General features: G+C 37.9%; 1 protein-coding gene across 1 annotated transcript; it reads left to right on the forward strand.

Moving 5' to 3' along the window:
* The first annotated feature begins 2,681 nt into the window (after window positions 1-2,681).
* LOC145127420 (uncharacterized) lies at window positions 2,682-3,392 on the forward strand. Its single transcript, XM_079062621.1, has one exon. The coding sequence runs from the start codon at window positions 2,682-2,684 to the stop codon at window positions 3,390-3,392; it is 711 nt and encodes a 236-aa protein (XP_078918747.1).
* Window positions 3,393-25,360: the final 21,968 nt, after the last annotated feature.

A 25,360-nucleotide genomic window follows, 5' to 3' on the forward strand; every position in this document is an offset into this window, starting at 1 on the left:
GAGAGAAGGAGCTAGTAGGGTTTGAGCCAGAAGCATTGTTATTGGAAGACATCTGAAAAGAAGAGGGAATAGATTAGATTAGATATAGAGATAGTCCTTAACAAAACACCCAAATGTAATATTAAGGCTAGGACCCAACACAATATTTTATAACTTAGAAGAGGGATGCCGTAATCTAAGCTATAAGATATTTGAAGGTAGGTGAATGACGATTCACCAATTTCCACCATGAAAAACGAAATATTTAATTAGGTTTTAATTGGTTTAGAAACTCCTAGATTCTTTGAGATTCATTGAACTTTCTTCAATGGCATGTTTCAATCTCGAGTGTGCCCTTCAAGTTTTGTGACTGGGATGCCGAGGATCACAAAACAAGGTGTGAAGTAACCATGCAAATTACTTGGTACCCTTAATGTATTACCCCTCAATCGATGTGCCGGTTAACCACACACGCTCCATCGATACTATGATAAACATTAAGTCACCCTTTACCTACCTTGTTAAGTTCAAGTTAGTGTGCCGGTTAACCACACACGCTCCACTAACGACTTAAACAAAGTGTAAAATGTAATTTCATGGATTAGCACCTTATTCACATTTTCCTAAAATAACTAAGATTGAGAATTCAATAAAGTTTAGTTACTTTAGTATTATCATTATACTTTTAATGAGAATTTATAAGTCCTTGTCCTACCCGTTCGGCTAACGACCCTCCACCGATCAAGGAAGCGGTGGGTGAGAGTGGACACCCATTAAGTTGCCATTTTATAGGCAACAACCTTATACCCCCCTTATAGACCGGCTTCGTGAATGAGGCGTACTAGCGGTAAGACGACTTGATCTTATACATATATAAATATTATTAAACTTATAATATTATAAAGTATAAGGGTTGAATTTTAACTTTTAAAATTCTAGGGGTTGGAACTAAAGTTTTTAATATGACTTTACATGTTCCAAAACTTGAGGGCAAGTTTTCTAAACTTTCAAAACTTTTCATTTCTCATAACTTATGAGTTAATGGTTATTAAAAATGAAGACTCTTCATTTTTTGTAACCTATGTGTTCTTTTAATGGTTATTTATAAATGTGACTTTTGGTTATCCATAACTTAAGAACTAGTTATGGACTCCATTAAAACACATAAAGATCAAGAATTAATCTGATCAATTATTAGCACATAATTTCTATGATCTTCTAAACTCATATGTTTATGAATGTTCATATCAAAAATTTCAAGTATCGTAAGTACATATACAAAACTTGAAATTTTGATACGAGCTTTTGAACAAAACTTCGATTTTCAAGTTTTTTTTTTTTTTTTTTTTTTTTTTTTTTTTTTTGCATCAAGTATCAAATAAACAAACCTGGCTCTGATACCACTGATGGGTTTTGAGCATTCTAACACTCCTATGGTGTACATGCAACCCTAGAAACCTTGGATCTATGTTTGACTAAGATACATGCAAATAATTATTTTTTCAAGGTTCTTATCCTATCTAGCATGGCATGGGGAACTTGAATCAAATAAAGCTAGTAGAATTACTTACCTTGTAGTTGTAGTTGATTGCTTGGAGTTTTAGAGCCTAGCACCAATAGTGTGGATGCCTCACATGGAAATCACAAATCACCACAAACTTGGAATTTTGAGAGAATAGTAATCACCTTTCTTGAAATCGACCCTCTTACTTTACTCACCACAACTAGTGTTATTTCAAGAACCAAAGCCTCCTTTATATAGTGTGGTGGATTAGGGTTACATCCATGTAAACCCTAATACCCATGTCTTTTCATTTCCATGAGATCCATGGGTTAAAGCTCCATGGAGTATCCATGGACTTTCCATGCAAGCCTAGCCCATTCCAAATAAGCATTAGCCCACACTATATAAATACAAGAGCCCATATTTAATTAGTCATACTTTTGATCTCTAAATTAATTCTAAATTAATTATAGATCAACAATAATTAAATAATATGATTTTATATTAATATATTAGAACTTATAATATATTAATAAATCATAACTTATACTATTCTCAAAAGATTATCCACAAATTGTTCGGGTGAAGTGCAACCCAAATGGACCATGCCGGGTCGGGTCAAGTACATACCAAATATAGTTATGGACTTAGACACTATATCCAACAACATGGTTACCAAAAGAGGAATCGAAGCAAGACCGAAACAAATCAAGGTCATCCTTGATCTGAAATCACCAACCTCAACAAAGGATATTTAGAGATTAACAGGAAGAGTGGCAGCCCTAAACAGGTTCATCTCAATATCCTCAGAAAGATGCATGCCTTTCTACAACATTTTGAAGAAGAACAAAAGATTCGCGTGGACCCAAGAACATGAAGATGCTTTCTAAGAGCTTAAAAAATATTTAAGCTCACCACATCTATTGGTAAAACCACTAGATGGGGAACCACTCCTTCTTTACCTCTCAGTATCCTCAACTACGGTAAGCGCTATACTAGCCGATGATCTCGATGGGAACCAACATCCCATATACTACGTAAGTAAAAGTCTCCTGAATCCTGAGACCAGGTACTCTCATCTTGAAAAGCTTATACTTGCATTGATAACAACTTCTACTAAATTAAGACATTATTTTGAAACACACCTATAATTGTAAGAACTAACTATCCAATTAAGAATGTTCTGAGAAAACTAGAAATGTCAGGAAGCATGGCGAAATGGTTTGTGAAGTTAAGCACGTATGACATAAAGTATGAACCAATATCCGCCATAAAGTCCCAAGCATTAGCAGATTTTATGGTTGACTTTAGTGATGATCTTAGAGCTGAAGTTGAAATAGAAGCCAAACAACTTCTAGAAGAGCAAAATGTGGGAAGGTGGACGCTATTCACAGATGGAGTATCGAACCAAAGAGGAATTGGTTTGGGGATCATACTAAAATCACCACAGGGGGGCATCCTATCCCATGCAATCATTTGTGAATTCAATGCAACCAACAACAAAGAGGAATACGAGGCATTAATCATGGGACTACATTTAGCCAAGGATCTTCAAATAAAGGATCTTCAGGTATTCATCGATTCTTTACTACTAACTAACCATTATAATGGATCCTATGCAGTGAAAGGAGAAAAGCTAGCTCTATATCTCCAAATTCTCAAAAACCTGGCCTCAGAATTCGAAACATTCTGCCTAAACCAAGTTCCTAGAGAAGACAATGCTGAAGCAGATGCTTTAGCTAATCTAGGATCTTCCTTAAGGATCCCGGCGGAAACCAGGATCCCTATAATCCACATATTAATCCCGACAACCGAGGATCCCACCAAGAAACTTAAAGACTCCCACAATCATGGGGAGACTACCGATGTCGCTGCAATCGAAGATCCCAACTCAACGGTCCAACGTTAGGATCCCAACATCCAAGATCCTTCCCTAAATTCAGGATCCTAGATCCAACCCATCATGGAATACCTCCAAAATGGCACGATCCCTACGGAAGAGAAAAGCAAGAAAGCATTCAGAACAAGGATCTCAAGGTTCATTATAATCCAAGGTAAGTTGTATAACAAATCTGTGGCAGGACCATACCTCAGGTGTTTAGAAGATTATGAAGCTGTAGAGGTCCTGAAGGACATCCACGAAGGGGACTGCGGAAACCACACTGGGGGTAGATCCTTATGTTCCAAAGCATTAAGGATGGGATACTATTGGCCAACAATGAAGAAAGACTCATTCCTCCATGCACAAAAATGCGACGCTCGTCAAAGACATATCAACATCCTGCACCAACCATTAGAACCTCTACATCCTATCATTTCCCCTTGGCCATTTATGAAATGGGGAATGTATACAGTAGGAAAATGGCCAGTATCCCGTGGAGGAAAAGTCTTCATGCTAGTGATGACTAACTATTTCTCAAAGTGGATAGAAGCTGAAGCCTACGTACAAGTAAGAGACAAAGAGGTGGACTCCTTCAGGTTCGAAGAACTTAACTTTCAAGAGAGTACATCTACTACTGCCCCCATGTCGACAGGTAAAGATCCTTTGTTTGTCTATTTTTTTTATTTTTCATGGAGGATCCTGAACTTATTGAGTTCCTTTGTTATGTTTAGGATCTAAGGCTACACACTCTAGTGCTTGGTTCACCCTTGTTGATATCGACTCCGCCATTTTCGGTGGACAACTTGTGGTCAAGAAAGAGAAGACCTCATATTCTCTTCCTCCAAAGAGAAACTCGATAGATCTGACCGTCAAGACTCCAAGATCCCAAAAGAGGAAGCCGACTGAGAGCCTTGGGGTGGACAAGGTGCTGAGGAAGCTGATCTCTTTCTCGCAAGCTGTAAGGATCTTTGTGCTTTTTCCTATTTGATTTCAATTCTCTTACCGTGGTCCTTTATAGGTTGATGATCATGTTTCTTGATCCACCGAAGATCTAAAGGTTAAGCTTGACCGGGTGGAGCAAGCCTTGAAGGAGTAAGAAGGGATCAACAAGGAGATTCTGAAGAGGGTGGAGAACTGAGTAAGGTGAAAGTTGAGAAAGAGGGAGCATGAACTGGAGATCGAGGAGCTGATTTCGGAGGTTAAGAGCAATGTTGTTGAGGCCATATGGGAGGCAAAGATCAAGCTAGCGGAGGATGTGGAGAATGCATGATCCTGGAACGTGGCCGGTTGGCGTGAAACCCTGGCTAAGTTGACTGGCAGCTTGTAAATGTTGGTCAGGATCTTCAATACAAGAAGAGAAGAATTAGACAGAGTATATCCCAGTTCGGGGTGATCAAACATTGACTTAAGTTTGATAAAATTAAAAACTATTTTAATATTTTGTTCTGTAAAACAATATTTTCTTTTTTGTTGGGTAGGAGGGTAACCCTTTTTAATACTAATGCTTTGGTTTGTTTCTTTTCTTGTGTGGTTGATTTGGTTGTAGAAATAGGGTTAAAACGGGGTTTTCTAAGGGTTCTCAAATTATCAGGATCCTAATGAGTTTAGAATTTACAAAAACTTTTTAGGATCCTAAAAATCTGAGATAAAAAGTTACTTGATGAGGATCTTATAATAGTCAGGATCCCGAGGTTTTAGAAGAGGTAAGTTTTGGTTTGAAAAATAGGAAAACCTTTAAAAGAAAAGTGTATATATATATATATATATATATATATATATATATAAATTTAGGAACAACTTCGGGTGTAGTAAGCATGGAAGATAAAGATAGATAGAACCTGGAGAGAGCTCCTTTCTTAGATTTGTATTAGACTTTGAATTGTCTCTTTGAACTTTTATTTAGGATTTTGATCTTATCATCTTGAAGACAACTCTTCTGAATATGCGCGTGGGAGATGATCTAAACTTTAGAATTTACTGGGAATAATCCCAACTCAGGTAATATTAGGAATGATCCCACATAGGAATTCACTGGGGAAGGTCCAAGTTTATAATTTTACTGGGGAGAATCCCAAGTTAAGAGATCTTGGAGGATATCCCACTTAAGAAATACTGGGAAAGATCCCAGATTAAGAAATACTAGGGAAGATCTCAACTTAAGAAATATTGGGGACTATCCCAACTTTAGATAATAACTAGGGAAAATCCCAGCTTCAGGTAATAACTGGGGAAATCCCAACTTCAGATAATAACTGGGGAAATCCCAATTTCAGATAATAACTAGGGAGAATCTCAACTTCAGATAATAATTGGGGAAAATCCCAACTTCAGATAATAAATGGGGAAAATCCCATTTTCAGATAATAACTGGGGAAAATCCCATTTTGTAAGATAACATGATAATGTTATAAACCTTATAAATTTACTTTGGGATCTTAACATATGTTAAAAATAAGAGGGTTGCCAAGTCACTAAAGCGTGAAATGATCCCCTTATTCACATCCCATAGTTAGATATCGTGCACCCAGGCGAGGTGTAGCAACCTAAACTCGTGAAAAAGAGGTCATTAACTCTTTAATCCTTAGGATCTTAACATATGTTCAGGAATAAGAGGGTTGCCAAGTCACTAAAGCATGAAATGATCCCCTTATTTACATCCCATAGTTAGATATCGTGCGTCCAAGCGGGGTGTAGAAACCCAAACACGGATGAAAGAGGTTATTAACTCTTTAAACCTTAGAGGGGATTAAGTACCCTTAATCGGAGGAGAGATGATCAATCTCTATTAGTAGTGGCTAGGATCCTTGAGTTTCTGCATGTTGCAAACATTAGCTTGGGGTGGGAATTAGCTTGGATAACATCCTTCTGATGCTTAAGTCAGTAGTGTTCTTAGAATAAAAATAAACAAAGAAAAGAAATGAGGGTAATGAGTAGGTATGTACCTCGACTAGGTTGTGATGAATTTAACTAAATTGAATTACATAAAGTACGCTTCAAGGTGTATAGCATTTCAGGATCTTGGCAAGATGCTTCTTTCTAGGGTAGCTAGCCAATATGCCCTTATTCCTGCTTCTGAATGAATGCGATATGCATCACACTTCTGAGCATGTAGGAAGGCATATTTCTTCATGGTTGGCCAATAGTATCTTGTTCTTAACACTTTAGAACACAAGGATCTGCCCCCCGTGTGGTTGTCGTAATCCCCTTCATGTATGTCTTTTAGAACTTCCATGGATTCTTAATCTTAGATATGGACATATTATGGATTACTTGTATAATAATCCATGGATCATCACAAAGCGTGAGATCCTCATCTTGAATGGTTTATCGCTTTTTTTCTTATTTTGGGATTGTACCATTCTGGAGATACTCCATGATGGGTTGTGTCTAGGATCTCAAATGTATATGAGGATCCTGATTGTTTGGATCAGGATCCTGAACATCGGGATCTTGGTCAGAGGATCGAGGAATTGGGCCTTTGATTGTTGCTATGTTGGCCGCATGATCATGGTCGTCGGGGTTGTCTGGTCTCCTGGAGGGATCTTCTATCACCGGGATCATTATGTGGATTATTGGGATCCTGATCTCTGGCGGAATCCTGAGGGAAGACTCTAAGTTGGATAATGTATCTACCTCAGTGTTATCTTCTCTAGGAACTTGATTCAGACTAAAAGCTTCAGATTCAAAGGCAATTTTTTTACGAATTTTGAAGGTATAGTGCTAATATTTCGCCTTTAACTGCATAGAATCCATTAAAGTGGTTAGTTATTAATAACGAATCGAAATATACCTGAAGATCCTTGATATGAAGATCCTTGGCCAATTGTAGTCCCATGATTAGTGCTTCATACTTTGCTCATTGTTAGTTGCATTGAATTCACAACTAATTGCCTGCGGTAGGATGTCCCCCTGTGGCGATTTTAGTATTATCCCAAGGTCTGCTCCTCTAAAGTTGGATGCTCCATCTGTAAAGAATATCCACTCCTCCATATTTTATTCTTCTTGAAGTCTATGGATTTCTAAGTCTACCTCAGGTTGTAGATCATTACTAAAATCAACCACACAATTTTCCAATGCTTGTGACTTTATTGAGGACATCAGCTCATATTTGATGTCATATGTGATGAGCTTCACTGACCACTTATTCATTTTGCATGATATTTCTAGTTTTCTCATGGCATTCTTAATAATATAGTGAGTTTTTACATGTATAGTATGAGTTTCAAAATAATGTCTTAATTTGGTATAAGTTGTAACTAGTGCAAGTATTAGTTTTTAAAGGACAAAGTACTTGGTTTCAGGATCCAAGAGACTTTTACTTACATAGTAAATAGGTTGTTATTCGCCATCAAGATCCTTGGCCATAACAACACTTACAACATCTGGAGATACTGAAAGATGTATAAGGAGTGGTTCCCCATTTGAAGATCCTTGGCCAGGACTCGCTTCTATTCCCCTCTTGGTGACCATGTAACCAATGAACTTTCCTGTATTTATTCCAAAGTGATATTTGGATGGGTTCAACTTCATGTTGTATTCATCTAATATATCGAAGACTTCTTCAAGATCACTGGGGTGATGTTCATCTCTTTTGGATTTGACCACCATGTCATCAATGTAGACTTCCATGGTGTTCCCCAGTTTTTCCTTGAACATCCGATTCACCAGTCTTTGTTATGTTGCATCTTCATTTTTAAGACCAAATGGCATAACAATATATACATGTGGGAGTTATGAAGGAAGTATCCTCTTGATCAAATGGTTCCATTTGAATTTGTTGGAACGCTGCTGAGGAATCCATAAATGTTAATAGTTCGTGGCCTGCCATGGCATCATTTACCATTCTTCTTCTGCACTATGACAACATTGGCCAGCCACCTTGGGAAATTGACTTCCTTGATCATCCCTGTTTTGAGAAGTTTTTCCACTTCCTCTGGAATGATCAGGTTCCTTTCAGGTGCAAACTTCCTTCTATTTTGAGGCATGGGTCTGAAAGAAGGATCGATTTTAAGTTTATGAGTTATAATATTCTTATCTATACCTATCATATCTTCGTGTTTCCATGCAAAGGTTTTCCTTATTTCTTTCAGGAATGTAACTAGGTCCTTTTCAATACCTTATGGTATTGAGGATCCTATTGGTACTTTGGCATCAGGATCCTCAAGTTCTAGGGGCACTTCTTTTATATCTTGCCCATTCGCTTATGGTACATCTCATGCCCCGTGCTTTAATTGTTATGCTTGCATTGGTACTGAGGAAGGCGTAATTGAGGTCCTGTAGCATTCTTTGGATTCTTGTTGATCACTGATGACCTTCACTGTCCCCCAAGGGGTAAGCATCTTGACGCATCGATGGTACGTCGATGGAACCGTTTTCATGTCATGGATGTAACGCCTACCTCATATAACATTGTAGGAAGATAAATCATCAATAACACAAAGCATTGCATAGAATTTACCCCTTCGATGTAGATGGGTAGCTTGATCTCTCCAACAGTATCCTACAAATCCTATTAGTACTGATGATCTTTTGATTATATCGGATTCCGGGATTTCATCCTGGTTAGGGCATCTAAGAGTATGATGTTGATTGAGGATCCTCCATCAATAAGAATCCTTCTGACAAAATGGTTGGCGACGTAGAGAGTAATCACCAATCCTTCATAGTGGGGATCTTGGATATCTTCTCTATCTGTTTTGTCGAAGGTGATCTCCTTCCCTTTTAAAAACATCCATATAATCATCCATATAATCATCCCATATCAAAACCAATATGTCGATAGTCAAAACATGTAATAATAAAACAACATCAGAGTTTAATTCCCAAAGATCTCGTGTGCGGAAAGCATAGTGTGATGCACTACGATCATGCCGACCCCTTTCCTTTCGAAGAAGAACTGCCTGAAACCAAAACTGTAAACCATAAGCACAAAGCTTAGTGAGTTCCCCCATCATACCACATACCATACAATAACATATTGACTAGCATATCCGGGTGTTGGCCTACCCCTTCGGTCTCTTTCAAACGGTAACTGCCTAGCATATCAGGGTGATGGCCTACCCATTCGGTATCTTTCAACCGGTAACTGCCTAGCATATCAGGGTGTTGGTCTACCCCTTCTGTCTCTTTCAACCGGTAACTGCCTAACATATCAGGGTGTTGGCCTACCCCTTCGGTTTCTCTCAACCGGTTACGGGGACTATTTAACCCCTACCACTACCACATAATAGCATACATAATCATACTGCCAGACATAGCTGGGTGCCCGACCTACCCCTTTGGTCTTATCGACCAGATACGTGGTCTATTTCACACCTACCGATATCACATAATATCATAGCATACTAACACATAAATCATAACAGATAGTGGCATACCAGATAATTATCACAAAGACAATCATCTAACTACAAACTCCTACTAGTGGGCCGACCTTGGTGCCTTAGACCCACTGCTACCTAGAAGGTAACTCACTTCACACTGCTGAAGTCCATTGCAAGAAATCCTTGGCTGCTGCTCTGGCAACTCCTCGAACTATCAATACTAAAATATTACCCAATTAGCAATTGGGTCTCAAACCATGATCCATAATCCATACTTAGGGTAAAATGACCATTTTACCCCTGGCCCAACAAGATTCAAAACTAAGGCCCAAGCCCAAAACCAATGAGGCCCAAAACTGTAAAATCCATAAAAGCCCACTAATGGCCCAATTTTCCAAATTGGGCCCAAACCTTTGCATGGGCCTTACCCCTAAGCCCAATAATTTATTCCCAATCCAAACGCACATCCTTAGCTTGTCCAACAACATCCATGCACTTACAAGCCCATAAGAAAGCCCGACCCCGAAATTGCCCACAAGGCCCAATAAGGCCCAAATCCATCATAAACCTAACCCTAGAAGGCCCAATGTCCAGAAAGGCCTGAAATACTAAATGGGTTACCCTAACCAACTCCTGGTCCATGGTCTAAGGGCCAAAAAGGTCAACAAAACAAAGTGAGTCAACCAGGCCGAGTGCGCCATGCGTACTCAGCTGGTACGCCCAATGTACACCCCTTTGGGCTAATACGTGCAGCGTACCAGACATACGCCCATCGTACTCCGTTGAATCCCAACCCTCCTCCAAAAGCTCTTAATCACTTAAGTCATTGCCCCAAACTCTTAGATCTGATTCCCATGGATGACTTAATACATAAAGTTGGCAACTTTACTTACATAAATGACTTAATGGGACTCTAGAGCTAAAATGAGCTTAATGAAAGGTCTTAATAATTACATGAGTCCAAATAAACCATAAAGATTGCATTTTTATGACTTTTGGACACCTAAAACGTCCAAATCCACAATGTCAACTTCTGAAACAACTAAAGTCCACAAGAAACACCCAAAAGATGCTAAAATGGCTAAGAACAAACCCAAAAGAGGATCTATCAAATGGAAAGTCAAGATCAAAGCTTTTTACCTCCAATGGGTTGCAAAAGATGAGAACTTACTGCATCTACATGCTCCCTTCAGGAAATGAGTCCTCAACTTTCTTCTCCTCTTACACTAAGCACCATAAACACTCTTCTTCATGCTCCAAAAGCTCACTCAAGGCACTTTAGGGTTTCTATGAAGCTAAAAGGGGTGGATGCTAAACTAAACTAACCCAACGGATGATATAATGTTACTTATATAGGGCATAAATCGAAGGATTAGGGTTTTGGTCTGAAGGGAGTACGCCCCGTGTACCCCTTTGTACGCCCGACGTACTTCATGAACCACCCCGCGACCAGATGACCTTATACACTGGGCGTACCCAGCCAAGCACGTGCATGCTTGCTTGCATGCATGAGACTGATCCGTCAAATCTTTCCATTAAGGGCTAATTCTGCCAAAACCTTCAAAGTGTCATAACTCACTCGTCCTAAGTCCGTTTCCAATGAACCTTATATCCACGAAAAGGTGGCGAGAATCCCTATGTTCCTAGAAACACACCCGAGCCTTAAAACCTTCCGATTAAAACCCAAAACCATTAAAATACAGAGATATCAATTTACAGTCATACCCTTGGCTTCCGAAGACATAATCGAATACATGGTTCACTTAGACCATGACAAATACATCCGATATGGGCTAAATCCTTCCTTGCCCAAAGCTCCTAACCCCATGACAACCGATGATTGGACCGCAACCTCAAGCAACGAGGCAAATCTGAAACCGAGTGTTACAACCCTCCCCCACTTAAATTAGATTTCGTCCTTGAAATCGCTCCTTACTAACACTCGTAATAGAACAACTGTTGGATAAGGTGTCTAAGTCCGTAACTATATTTGGTATAACTTGACCCGACCCGGCATGGTCCATTTGGGTTGCACTTCACCTAACAATTTGTATGGATATATGTTTGAGAATAAGATGTTTATGATCCGTTAATATATTATTTGTTATAATATATTAATATTATTTAGTTAGTGTTGATCAAGAATTGATTTTTGGAATTAATTTAATGATCAAATGGAACTAATTAAATATGGACTCTTGCATATATATGGAATGGGCTAAGATTTATTTAGGATGGGCTAAGAGTATATGGAAGTCCATGGATAGTCCATGGAGCTTTTAACCCATGGATCCTAGGTAAATGAAGAGTCATGGGTATTAGGGTGTAACCCTAATCCTCCATAGTATATAAAGTGGTCCTTTGTTCTAGAATTGGCACTAGTGTGTGTGAGAAACAAGGGTGGGCGATTTTAGCAAGCATCATATTCTCTCAAGTATTTCCAAGTTGTTTTGGGTGATTTATGACACCACTTGAGGCATCCACACTATTGGTGCTAGGCTCTAAAACTCCAAGCAATCAACCACAAAAGAAAGGTATGTTATTCTACTTAAAGTTTTGTATTACAAGTACCCCATAACATGCTAGTTAGGTTGTAAACCTTGGAAATAAAATTTGCATGTATTTTAGAGAAAACATAGATCCAAGATTTCTAGGGTTGCATGTACACCATAGGAGTGTTAGAATGCTCAAAACCCAACAGTGGTATCAGAGCCTAGTCTTGTTTTCTTGATACTTGATGCAAACTTGTTGAAAAAGCTCAAAAATCTGCTATCTGCAACATGAACTCGCCGAGTCCATGGGGGGACTCGACGAGTCCATGTGATAATTCATCCTACTCGTCGAGTAGGTTCTTGCACTCGACGAGTAGGAGCCCCTGAATGTAGATTTTCGAGTTTTGCTGCTGCAAATGGTCTAGAAACATTACCCTAAACTGCTTTGGTGTTTTAAAACTTGTTTTAGATGGTGTAATGCTTATGCTAATCCATTTACAATGACTAATATCAAAATTCCATGTTTTATATGTGTTAATATGATTCTTGAAATTTTGATATGAATGTTCATGTTCTTATGAGTTATGGTTAGATCATAGGAATTATTTGGTGAATTGTTTGATAATTGATTCTTGATCTTAATGCCTAATGATGGAGTCCATAACTTGTCCTCAAGTTATGGATAACCAAAAGTTACTTCTTTAAAAGTGTCATTAAAGAATAAGAGGTTACATAAAATGAAGAGTCTTCATTTTAATGGACCATTAAACTCATAAGTTATGAAATGAAAAGTCTTGAATAGTTTCAATACTTGCCCTCAAGTTTTGGAATTTGTAAAGTCTCACACATTAATACTTTAAATTCCAAATTGAACCTTAGAATTTTAAAAGTTTAAAATTTAACCCATATACTTCTATAATATTAAAAGTTTAATTATTATATATATGTATAAGAATAAGTTAGTCTTACCGTTAGTAGGCCTCATTCACGAAGCCGGTCTATAAGGGGGGTATAAGGTTGTTGTTGGATTGGTGTCTAAGTCCATAACTATATTTGGTATGTACTTGACCCAGTTGGCATGGTCCAATTGGGTTGCATGGCATCATTCATTTGGATAGACTAAAATGAGAGAAATAACACTTAAGGTTTACTAATATATTATAAGTTCTAATATATTAATAAGATTATTTAATTCGTATTGATCGAGAATTAATTTGGAATTAATTAAGTAATAAAAAAGGAGACTAATTAAATATATGGGTTGATTGTGTAAATCATCCATACTTGTATAGTGGGCTAATGCTCCATGGATTATCAAGTTGGGCTAAAACCCATAGGATGCTCCATGGATGCTCCATGGTGTTTTTGTACCCATGGATCATGGAAATGAAAGGCCATGACAATTAGGGTTTACATGGTGTAACCCTAATTGTGACAAACTATATAAGCATCTTATTCTTGTCAAAATCGACCACCATGAGAGAACTATGTGTGTATAGTGAGGGCTAGCCGATTTCATGAAGTGGTTCATTTCTCTCTAAGTTATTCCAAGTGTATTTGATGTTGTGTGAACCATTTGAGGTGTCACACGGGGCAATCGGCTCTTAAGCATCAAGGAATCAAGCTACATAAAAAGGTATGTCTTCTAACTTGTTTTATTACCTAAGTATCAAAGATTGTATGCTAGATAGGGTAATACCTTGGAATATTCATATTTGCATGTATAATAGAGAAAACATAGATCCAAGGTGTTTAGGGTTGCATGTACACTTAGGAGTGTTAGAATGCTCATAGCCCAACAGTGGTATCAGAGCCTAGGTTTGTTTTCAATTATACTTGATGCAAAGCGCTGAAAAATGCTAAAAAAATCAATTTTCGGGCTGTCTGGGCACTGGACTCGCCGAGTCCACTGATGGACTCGCCGAGTCCATGAGGAAACTCATCCTACTCGTTGATTAGGTTCATACACTCGACGAGTAGGACCCCCTGACATCATATTTTCGACTTTTTAGGCTGGAATTGGACTAGAATCATTACCCTAAGCTGTTTTTGAACCTATAAACCTGTTTTTGATGTGGTAATGTTCATTCTAATCCAATTTCAAAGATAATTGTCAATAGATTCATGTTTTGTATTTGTTTAATGGTTAGTCTAATTACATGAAAAAGTTTGATTGAATTATGTTGTTCTTATGAGTTGCTTAGATTAATAGAAAAGTTATGTGAAAGTGTTGTTTTCAATCCATTTTAATCTAAGAGTTGATTCTAAAATGTGTTTTTGTAACTTGTCCTCAAGTTACATGAAAAGTCACATTTAAGAATCATAAAACTCATAAATATTTCATAAGGTATGATTAAAGGAAAAGTTACATTCTTTTAATAGTTTAAAGTCTTCCATAACTTGTCCTCAAGTTATGGAACTTGAAGAGTTTTTTGTATTAAAACTATTTTAAACACATAAGTTATGGAATTGAATAGTTTTAAATAGTTTCAAAACTTGCCCTCAAGTTTTGGAATTTGAAAAGTTTTCCCTTATGAATACTTTAATTCCAAGTTAAGCCCTTAGAATTTAAAAAGTTAAAATTCAACCCTTATACTTTATAATATTATACGTTAATAATATATATGTATAAGAGCAAGCCAGTCTTACCGTTAGTAGGCCTCATTCACGAAGCCGGTCTATAAGGGGGGTATAAGGTTACTGCCTATAAAATGGCAGTTTAATGGGTGTCCACTCTCACCCACCGCTTCCTTGACTGGTGGAGGGTCGTTAGCCGAACGGGTAGGACAAGGACTAGAATTCTCCCTTCATTAAAAGTATTAATGATAAATACTAAGTAACTAAACTTTTATAAATTCCCAATCTTAGTTACTTAGGAAAAATGTGAATTTGGTGCTAACCCATGAAATTACACTTTGCACTTTGCTTAAGTCGGTTAGTGGAGCGTGTGTTTTTAACCGGCACACTAGCTTGACTTAACAAGGTAGGCAAAGGGTAACTTAATGTTTATCATAGTATCGGTGGAGCGCGTGTGGTTAACCGACACATCGATTAAGGGGTAAATATTAAGGGTACCAAGTGTATTTGCATGGTTATTCACACCTTGTTTTGTGATCCTCGGCATCCCAGTCACAAAACTTGAGAGGGCACAATCGAGATTGAAACATGCCATTGAAAAGTTCAATGAATCTCAAAAGATCTAGGAGTTTCAAATCCAATTAAAACCTAATATTTCTATTTCGTTTTTCATGGTGGAAATTGGCGAATCGTCATTCGCCTACCTTCAAATATTCTATAGCTTGGATTACGGCCTCTCTCTTCCAAGTTATAAAATATTGTGTTGGGTCCTAGCCTTAATATTTCATATTGGGTGTTATATTAAGGCCTTTAAATCAACTATCTTGAATATCTCCCAAAAGATGTATAGTTCAGACATCTATGATCTTCCCAAATCTCTTGGAACTTCACTTCCTCCACTTCCTCCAATTATTCTCCCTAACCCACAAGTTCAAGGTCACTCAAGCCCTATTGGCAAGCAAAGTCTATGTGTGCTCACATCTTGGAGATGAAGTCACATATTGACAAGCCGGGAGAGTTGGGTGTCAAAGTATTAAGAAAGTTGGATGTTCAATCACTTTCTAAGTCACATGGTGAGTTCCTTTGGGACTACTATGAAACAGACTATGACATGACCCTTAAATGATCTTATCTATTTGCTTGGTGCTGCTGAATCAGCAATGATTTGGAGGACTAGTAAAGCAAGTTTGATTAAGAAGATCAACTTCCCAAACCTTAAATGGACATTGCCAATGGTAACATTAGATATCCAGAAAAAGCTTTCTCTTCCTAATGGAAAGGGATCGGCCATAGTCAACTCGGTTGACCAAATGGTAAAGAGAAAGTCTAAGTCTGTGATAGTCTCGTGTACCATTTCCATAGAGTCCATATGTTTATATTTCCAAAGGAAGGGGCAGTGGTTACCAAACTGCCTATTTACCTGAAGGATCATAGGGTTGATCAAGTCAAGATGTTTGATTCTACTTCAGGTGAAGTCCACTATCTAACTCTGTTAAGTTTCTATTCTGAGATTTTCATTACATGATGTGACTGGGTCACATGTTGTTGTTTTAAGAATCAAAGAAAAGTGAAGAAACTTAAAGTAAGTATATGCTCATTCTGATCGCGAAGATGGATTTCGATCGCATGGTTCGGTGATCAGGATTTTTGAGTTGTTGCTTAGGAGTTATAATATATTGCTTAGGAATAGATAACAACAAGTTTTTCATATGCATTTGCACTGTAAGGATAAGTTTTTTCCGCAAAGTTTTGAAATAAAATAAAACGGTTTTAATTTTATATTTTTTTTTAAATATCCTTACAGTGGCATTTGTGAAAAATGGTTGTTTATATGATCCCATTGATAACAATATTGGAAAAATGGACTTGATTCTTTCGTTTGTGGTAGTGTCATAATTTACCAAATAAGGAAAGATTCTCATCACCCAAGGTTTCAGTTGGATAGAAACTTGGAAATCATGCAAGTTGTATTGTATGATGAATGAGAATTTTCATCTTTGGAAAATTAAGATTAATTCCTTGTTCACATGTATATGTGAGTCAAGTGAAGGACTAAGGGATCGAGTACACATTCTGGAGCACTGATCAAGTCCACCACAAAAGATCGATAAGACTATTCGTCATGATTTACTAAAGTTTAGTAAATATGGTTATACTTACTAGTTTAAGTATAATTCTGAAATGTTGGAAAAGTTTCGATGTATGGCAGAACGAATGAGAAGAATCAAATTAGGCAGAAAGATAAAAGTTTCTCAAATCTGAAAAAGATGGGAGAGTACTTTAGTATCATGTTTTATGATCATCTTAATGATTGTGAGACCATATCACAATTCATCCTCTAAGGACATCTTAGTGCATTCCTATGGTTAAGAAGAGGAATCGTGAATTGTTGAAATGGTTAAATCAAGAAGACGAGTCATACCTCGTTCCAAAAACAAGTTTTAGAGTCATACTCCAAGACTGTAAGTTGAGTGACATATCTTAAAGAAAGGTTTATAACACATGTCAAATGTAAGAGTAAAATGTGTTCTACTCTTGTACATTTGAAATTGGTAAGTTGTGATGTTTTGGATAAAATAGAGACCAACTTAGGCCAATTGTGTGAAGTGTTTGTCTTGATAAAGAATCTGCACTATCTCTTGAATATTTGGCAAGAGAATCTTATATGTCAAGAGGACAGTGGGAGACTTAAAGATCTTGAACAGTTTCAAGAACTAATCAAGAATAAAAACCTGTAGTTTATCACTAGCACACGACGTGAGGTTTATGACCTATCGTGTTGACATATTTCTATTTCTGTGCCCATTCCAGTTAAAGTTGGCTTTGCATATGAGTTCTGAGAGTTCTCAATTGGTTGCATAACAACTTGGAAGCAATGGCAGGCCCTTGTGCTGCCAGGTGGCAAGAAGTTAAGACTGTATAAGTTCAATCCATATGAGTTTGGATTTGTCATTAACCGTGTCTTGTGCTTATGGTTTTGACAAATTCACATGGATAGGAACACATACACCATCAAATCTAAGTGTCATAAAGTTTCTCTCCGATTCATGAAAATGATGGTGAGGAAACACTTTCACTAAGTAGATTTTAAGTAGATAATAGTTGTGATATCTACATTCTCAAAGTCGTTAGTGGAGCGTGTGTGGTTAACCGGCACACTAACATGGACTTGTGAGGAATGGAAAAGGTCTAAACAATTAAGACTATGATTATGGCATCCCTTTTCATAGTTCTGAAATTGTTTAGACACACATGTGTGCTATCTAAGGAAATGTGTATGATTTTGATAAAGTTTTATCAAAGCATCTCGTATCGGAAGTTTGAACTTTGGTAAGAAAGTCAATAAAGTATTGATTTCTAGAAGTCCAGCTGATTAGTGAGTACATGTCAAAGCTAGTGGGAGCATAAGTGTTATGCTAATATTCATCATGTTAGTGGGAGCATGATAATTATGATTAGTATTGCAAGATAGCAATGTTAATTATAGAAAACGAAAGTTTCAATTCCGGAAGTTGTAGGGGTTGAAAAGTTGTTTTGTTATAATTAAGGGAGAGGAAATTATACCTCATTTCAATTCTAAAAGGCTTAGATTGAGATTTTAATCATCTTTAGTCAAGAATATATATATGAATTTTATGTTGGTTTGGTTCAACTTAAGAAAATTTTATATATTGCGTTCTCAAAATTCGATTATGATTACGACATCCCTCTTCATAGTCAAATTTTGAGAACATGACAAATAAAAAAATATTGTAGCAAAAGACTGGTCTAGAATCATGTCTTTATGTGAGACATCATGAATCGTGTCCCATTTGCTTTGGGTACAGGATCGATTGCATGTGCTATAATATTTATCCTTTCTAAATTTTCCAAATGCCTGAGGCATTAAGAAGGGGAAAAGGTCTAGAATTGGATACGACTAAAATGATTAAGCAATTGTTGAGGACAATCTAAGGTTTACCAAAGATTGGTTGCTCATGGACAGTTGGAAGTATAGTGTTAATTCTGGAAGGACCATACTGACATGTTCTGAAAAGAGGCAAATCTTGTTCAGAAATGATAGTCAAAATGGGAATATGTAGTTGTCTCCATAGGTGGAAGCAATCTGTGTAAGATTAGAGAAAACTTAATGCAAGGAAGATATTCAAAGTAATGTACTTTGAATATGAGACTTTATTTCCATGGAACTGATCTCCATTGGAATACTCTGTAATGTCTATTGACATGTCTTTGTGACTTTGTACATAGTCATTACAAGAGGGTCTGTGCATATAAGCTTAAAATCTAACAGATTTCTATAAATGGTAGGAATTTGGAATTCTTACATTTTCGATAAGGATTTGGGAGTGTGAAAAGAAAATTTATTGAAATTATGTCCAATCGATCTAGTTCACAAAGTAAGGATCATAGACAAACATAGAGTGTATACTTGGTGTATGGCAAAGCTAGTGTTTAGAAGAACATAGTGTACATGCTTGGAGCATGGGACAACTAGTGTTTTTAATTCAAGTATAACGTTGATAGTTGAAACAATATACAATGAATAATGGGTAATCAATATGGTGATAAATAAAAGGTGTTTTATTTATATTCATAAGTTCTGAGACCATATTGGATTCGATTATTCTTGTGTTTCACTTTGCATGTTTTGACTTCCAGAATAACTAGGTCGTTCTTCCTGAATGACTAAGTTATTCAAACCATCCACAGTCGGTCATATGTTGGAAGTAGATATGAATCAAGACTCATGAGTGCTCATAAGTTCTGAGTATTGGATTCAACCCACACTCATTTGACTTACTTCATGGATTTTATCACGAGTGATCATGAGACGATAATATCTTATATTCTTCAAACCTAGAGATATGAGTTGTTACTATGAGTTGGTTATATATTGATTGCACGAAAATGCATTGGTAACTCGATGTTATAAAACGTGCCTTTGTGTATGTTTCAACAAGTAGTAGAACAAGCCATATGAGTCGAAGTTTATCCATTCCTTTTACCTTCGGGATAAAAGCGATATCTGTGGGCCCCTCGATGATTTAGTGATGACACATGTGAGTGCTTGGCCAAGCCAGGACTGATTTGATCTGTTCAATCAGTTAGTCGTCATGAATCGGAAATCGGGAAACAACAAATGGATTGAGAGAATGATTGATAATCCATGTCTCAGTTCATATGATATCTAGAATGGAGGAATATATGATCACTTATCTAATGGACAAGTCATTGACGAGATCAGAGTTCAGTTACAACGTCAGAGTTCAACAGCGGCTTAAAGAGCTACGATTGCCAGTCGGTTTTTGAAGTCATACTCAATAATAGTTTTAGACATATCCAAGTGGGAGACTGTTGGATTAGTGTCTAAGTCAATAACTATATTTGGTATGTACTTGACCCAGTTGGCATGGTCCATTTGGGTTGCATGGCATCATGCATTTGGATAGACTAAAATGAGAGAAATAACACTTAAGGTTTACTAATATATTATAAGTTCTAATATATTATAAGTTCTAATATATTAATAAGATTATTTAATTAGTATTGATCAAGAATTAATTAAGTGGTCAAAAAGGAGACTAATTAAATATATGGGTCGATTGTATAAATCATCCATACTTGTATAATGGGCTAATGCTCCATGGATTATCAAGTTGGGCTAAAACCCATAGGATGCTCCATGGATGCTCCATGGTGTTTTTGTACCCATGGATCATGGAAATGAAAGGCCATGACAATTAGGGTTTACATGGTGTAACCCTAATTGTGACAAACTATATAAGCATCTTATTCTTGTCAAAATCGGCCACCATGAGAGAACTATGTGTGTATAGTGAGGGCTAGCCGATTTCATGTAGTGGTTCATTTCTCTCTAAGTTATTCCAAGTGTATTTGATGTTGTGTGAACCATTTGAGGTGTCACACTTGGGGCACTTGGCTCTTAAGCATCAAGGAATCAAGCTACATAAAAAGGTATGTCTTCTAACTTGTTTTATTACCCAAGTATGAAAGATTGTATGCTAGATAGGGTAATACCTTGGAATATTCATATTTGCATGTATAATAGAGAAAACATAGATCCAAGGTATTTAGGGTTGCATGTACACTTAGGAGTGTTAGAATGCTCATAACCCAACAGTTGTTGCCTATAAAATGGCAGCATAATGGGTGTCGACTCTCACCCACCGCTTCCTTGATTGGTGGAGGGTCGTTAGCCGAACGGGTAGGATAGGACCTTAATCCTCATTAAAAGTATAATGAAATTATGAAGTAACTAAACCTTCATTAATTCCAAATCTTAGTTACTTTAGGAAAAATGTGAAATAGATGCTAACCCATGAAATTACACTTTGTACCTTACCAAGTCGTTAGTGGAGCGTGTGTGGTTAACCGGCACACTAACAAGGACTAGTAAGAGTGGAAAAGGGTGACTTAAGTTTTATCATAGATCGGTGGAGCGTGTGTGGTTAACCATCATATCAATTAGGTGATAAAATTAAGGGTACCAAGTTAATTTGCATGGTTATTCACACCTTGTTTGTGATCCTCGGCATCCCAGTCACAAACTTGAGAGGGCACAATCGAGATTTAAACATGCCATTGAAAGTTCAATGTATCTCAAAAGATCTAGGAGTTTCAAATCCAATTAAAACTTAATAATTTATTTTGTTTATAATGGTGGAAATTGGTAAATCGTTATTTACCTACCTTCAAATATTTTATAGCTTGGATTACGGCATCCCTCTTCCAAGTTATGAAATAGTTTGTAGGATCCTAGCCTTAAATTTCATTTGGGTGACTTATTAAGGACTTCTTATCTAATTAAAACTTGTCCTTCTTTCTTTCAGATGTCTTCCAACACTACTACTGGCTCAAACCCTATAGGCTCTTTTTCCCTCATGAACTTGTGTGGGAAAGTCACTTTTGATGGTTCTAATTTCAATGAATGGATTAGGAACATCAGAATGATTACCCGCTATGAGGACAATGAATATGTCCTTGACAAGGAGCTTAAGGTTATCAATGAGTCCACTGCTACTCCTGAGGAGATTGCGGAGTATGCTGCACATGAGAGGGATGCTACTAAAGTGTCTTGCATTATGTTGGCTACTATGACTCTCGAACTCCAGAAATCCTATGAAGATTTCTACCCCTATGAGATGCACCTGGATCTGATGGAAAGGTACCATCAGAGCGTGCGTCAAGAGAGGTATGAAATCATCTCCTCTATGATAACAGCCAGGATGAAGGATGGTGAACCCATCACCGGTCACTTGCAGAAAATGCAGAGGTTCGTGGACTGGTTACTGAAGCTCAATGTGGACTTCCCCGAGGACATGGCGATTGATATCATTCTCCATTCCTTACCTCCAAGTTATGATCAGTTTCGTATGACTTAGCATATGAACAAGGAGGAAGTCACACTTAGAAAACTTCAAGGACTTTTAAGGACCGCTGAAAGTGGCCTTAAAGGTAAATCGGTTGTTACTTCTACTCCTACTCCTACAACAACCCCTGTTCTGGCAATTGGGCAGGGAAAAGGGAAGAAGAGGAAGACCCCTTCGAAGGGTACCAAGGGAAAGTCCCTTGATGGCTCCTCTTCAAGTGGGACCAAGAAAGGTCTCATTCCTCCTTCTTCAAACCCAAAGGAAGCACAGTGCTTCTACTACCATGAAAAGGGGCACTGGAAGCGAAGCTGCCCTAAGTACTTGCAAGATGTAAAGGATGGGAAAGTTAAACCCACCCATGCAGGTATTTATACCATATTGTTTAATAGCTCATTGCATACTAAATCTTGGGTGCTTGATACAGGTTGTGGTATTCACATTTGTACTGATTTGCAGGGCCTAAGAAGTAGTGAAGAAGTGGAGCACGGGAAGATAAACTTAATCATGGGCAATAGGAAAGAATCACCCGTGACCAAGATTGGAGTTTATTCTTTATTGCTTAATATTGGGTTAACTTTAGATTTGAATAAATGTTGTTACTCGTCAGAAATGGCGAGAAATATTATTTCCTTTCATAGTTTGTACAAGCAAGGATTCACATTTTATTTTGATAATAAAATTGGTGCTATTGATGCTTTTTATAATGATGTGTTTTATTTTAAAGCATTACCTTGTGATGGTGTATATGAAACTGTGTCGATTGTAGACTACTTAGGAAATAATGTATTTCATATTGATTCTTCTATTACTTTGGATAAAGCATCCTTGTGGCATTGTCGTCTTGGACATGTCAACAAGAAGCGCATAGGCCAACTCCAAAAGGCTGGAGTTTTGGAATCATTTGACCTAAAATCTGATGGTAGTTGCGAGTCTTGTTTACTTGGAAAAATGACAAAGTCACCCTTCACTGGTTCTTGTGAGAGGGGTGAAGGTTTGTTGGATCTCATACACACAAATGTGTGTGGACCCTTCAAAACCGCCACTAGGGATGCTAATCGCTACTATGTGACTTTTACTGATGATTATAGTAGATATGGATATATCTACTTAATCAAGCATAAGTCAGAAACCTTTGAAAAGTTCAAAGAGTTTAAGCAGGAAGTGGAGAATCAACTGGGCAGGAACATCAAGATGCTCCGATCCGATCGGGGAGGAGAGTATCTTAGTATTGAGTTCCTTGACTATCTTAAGGAATGTGGGGTTGTCTCACAATTGACACCTCCTAGGACACCACAACTGAATGGTGTGGCTGAGAGGCGCAATCGAACCTTGTTGGACATGGTTCGTTCCATGATGAGTCGAGCTTCGTTACCAATTTCATTCTGGGGGTATGCCTTAGAGACTGCCGCCCACATCCTTAATCTAGTCCCTACAAAGAAGGTTGCCAAAACACCTCATGAGATGTGGACCGGAAAAGTTCCCAATCCGGACCACATCAAGATTTGGGGTTGCGAGGCTTTCGTGAGGCGCGAGTCTCACGACAAGCTCGAACCTCAAAGCGAGAGGTGTATTTTCATCTGCTACCCACATAAATCCTTTGGTTACCTCTTCTACAGACCCAATGAGAATGTGGTCTTTGTGGCTAGGAGAGTAGTCTTTCGCGAGAGAGAATTTATAAGCCAAGGAGACAGTGGGAGGCAAATTGATCTTGAAGTGCTTCAAGAGTCAAGCGGTGAAGGAACCTCAAACACTAGCGACCAACCTGAGGAGGAAACTCCTGTTGAGCCGATAGATGAGTCCGTACCTCCGAGGTGTTCCACTAGAGTTAGGAACACACCTAATTTTTATTATGGTTATCACATCACTACTGAAGGTGATACATTTATCAGTGACAGTACACTGATAGATTTGGATGAACCTAATAATTACAAGGAAGCCATGGCAGGCCCCGAGTCTGCTAAATGGAAGGAGGCTATGGACAGCGAGATTCAATCCATGTATGACAATCAAGTTTGGAACTTGGTTGACAATGTACCAGGTCGTAAGACAGTTGGGTGCAAATGGATCTTCAAGAAAAAGACCGGCATGGATGGGAAGGTGCACACTTACAAAGCGCGACTGGTGGCGAAGGGCTTTACTCAAACTCCGGGAGTTGACTATGATGAGACCTTCTCACCAGTAGCGAAGATTAAGTCTATTAGGGTTCTGCTAGCCATAGCTGCATTTCATGATTATGAAATATGGCAAATGGATGTCAAAACCGCTTTCCCTAATGGAAAGTTGGCTGAGGATGTTTTACATGGCTCAGCCAGAGGGTTTTGTCGATGCAAAGTACCCTAATAGAGTGTGTAAGATTGAGAAATACATTTATGGATTGAAACAAGCATCTCGCAGATGGAATCTTTGCTTCGATGAGAAAGTCAAGGAGTTTGGTTTTTCAAGGAGCGATGATGAGTCCTGTGTATATGTTAGGGCTAGTGGGAGTATAGTTAGCTTTTTGGTACTGTATGTGGATGACATACTACTTATAGGAAATGACATCCCAACTTTGCAGGAGGTTAAGTCCTGGCTTGGGAAGTGCTTCGCTGTGAAGGACCTTGGAGAAGCTACCTATATCCTAGGGATAAGGATACTGAGAGACAGGAGTAAAAGACTAATTGGACTTAGTCAGAGTACCTACTTGGATAAGGTGTTGAAAAGGTTCAACATGGAGAATTCCAAGAAAGGAGACTTACCGATCCAGCACAATGCCAGACTGAGTAAAACTCAGAGTCCGAGTACGGAGGATGAGATAGCAGAGATGAGTCGATTACCATATGCTTCCGATGTTGGCTCAATCATGTATGCTATGACTTGTACTCGCCCTGAGTGCTCATAAGTTCTGAGTATTGGATTAAACCCATGCTCACTTGTATCACTTCATGGAATTTATCTCAAGTGATCGTGAGACGGTAATATCATATATATCTTCAAACCTAGAGATATGAGTCGTTGACTATGAGTTGGTTATCCATTGATTGAACGGAAACGCATCAGTAACTTGATGTCATAAAATGTGCTTTTGTTCATAATTCAACTGGTAGTTAGTACAAGCATATGAGTCGAAGTTTATCTGTTCTTTCTAGCAATAGAAGCGATATCTGGGCCCCTCGATGATTTGGTTTTGACTTATGTGCCGGGCCCGGTCAGAACCTAATTGATGTGTTCAGTTT

The sequence above is a fragment of the Lactuca virosa genome, chromosome 7 (genome assembly GCF_052849685.1).
Source record: "Lactuca virosa cultivar CGN04683 chromosome 7, Lactuca_virosa_CGN04683_v6, whole genome shotgun sequence".
NCBI lineage: Eukaryota > Viridiplantae > Streptophyta > Magnoliopsida > Asterales > Asteraceae > Lactuca > Lactuca virosa.

Bases quoted from the DNA above. Each gene is read 5' to 3' on its own strand.
- LOC145127420 (XM_079062621.1), top strand. From the start codon at position 2,682: ATGTCAGGAAGCATGGCGAAATGGTTTGTGAAGTTAAGCACGTATGAC.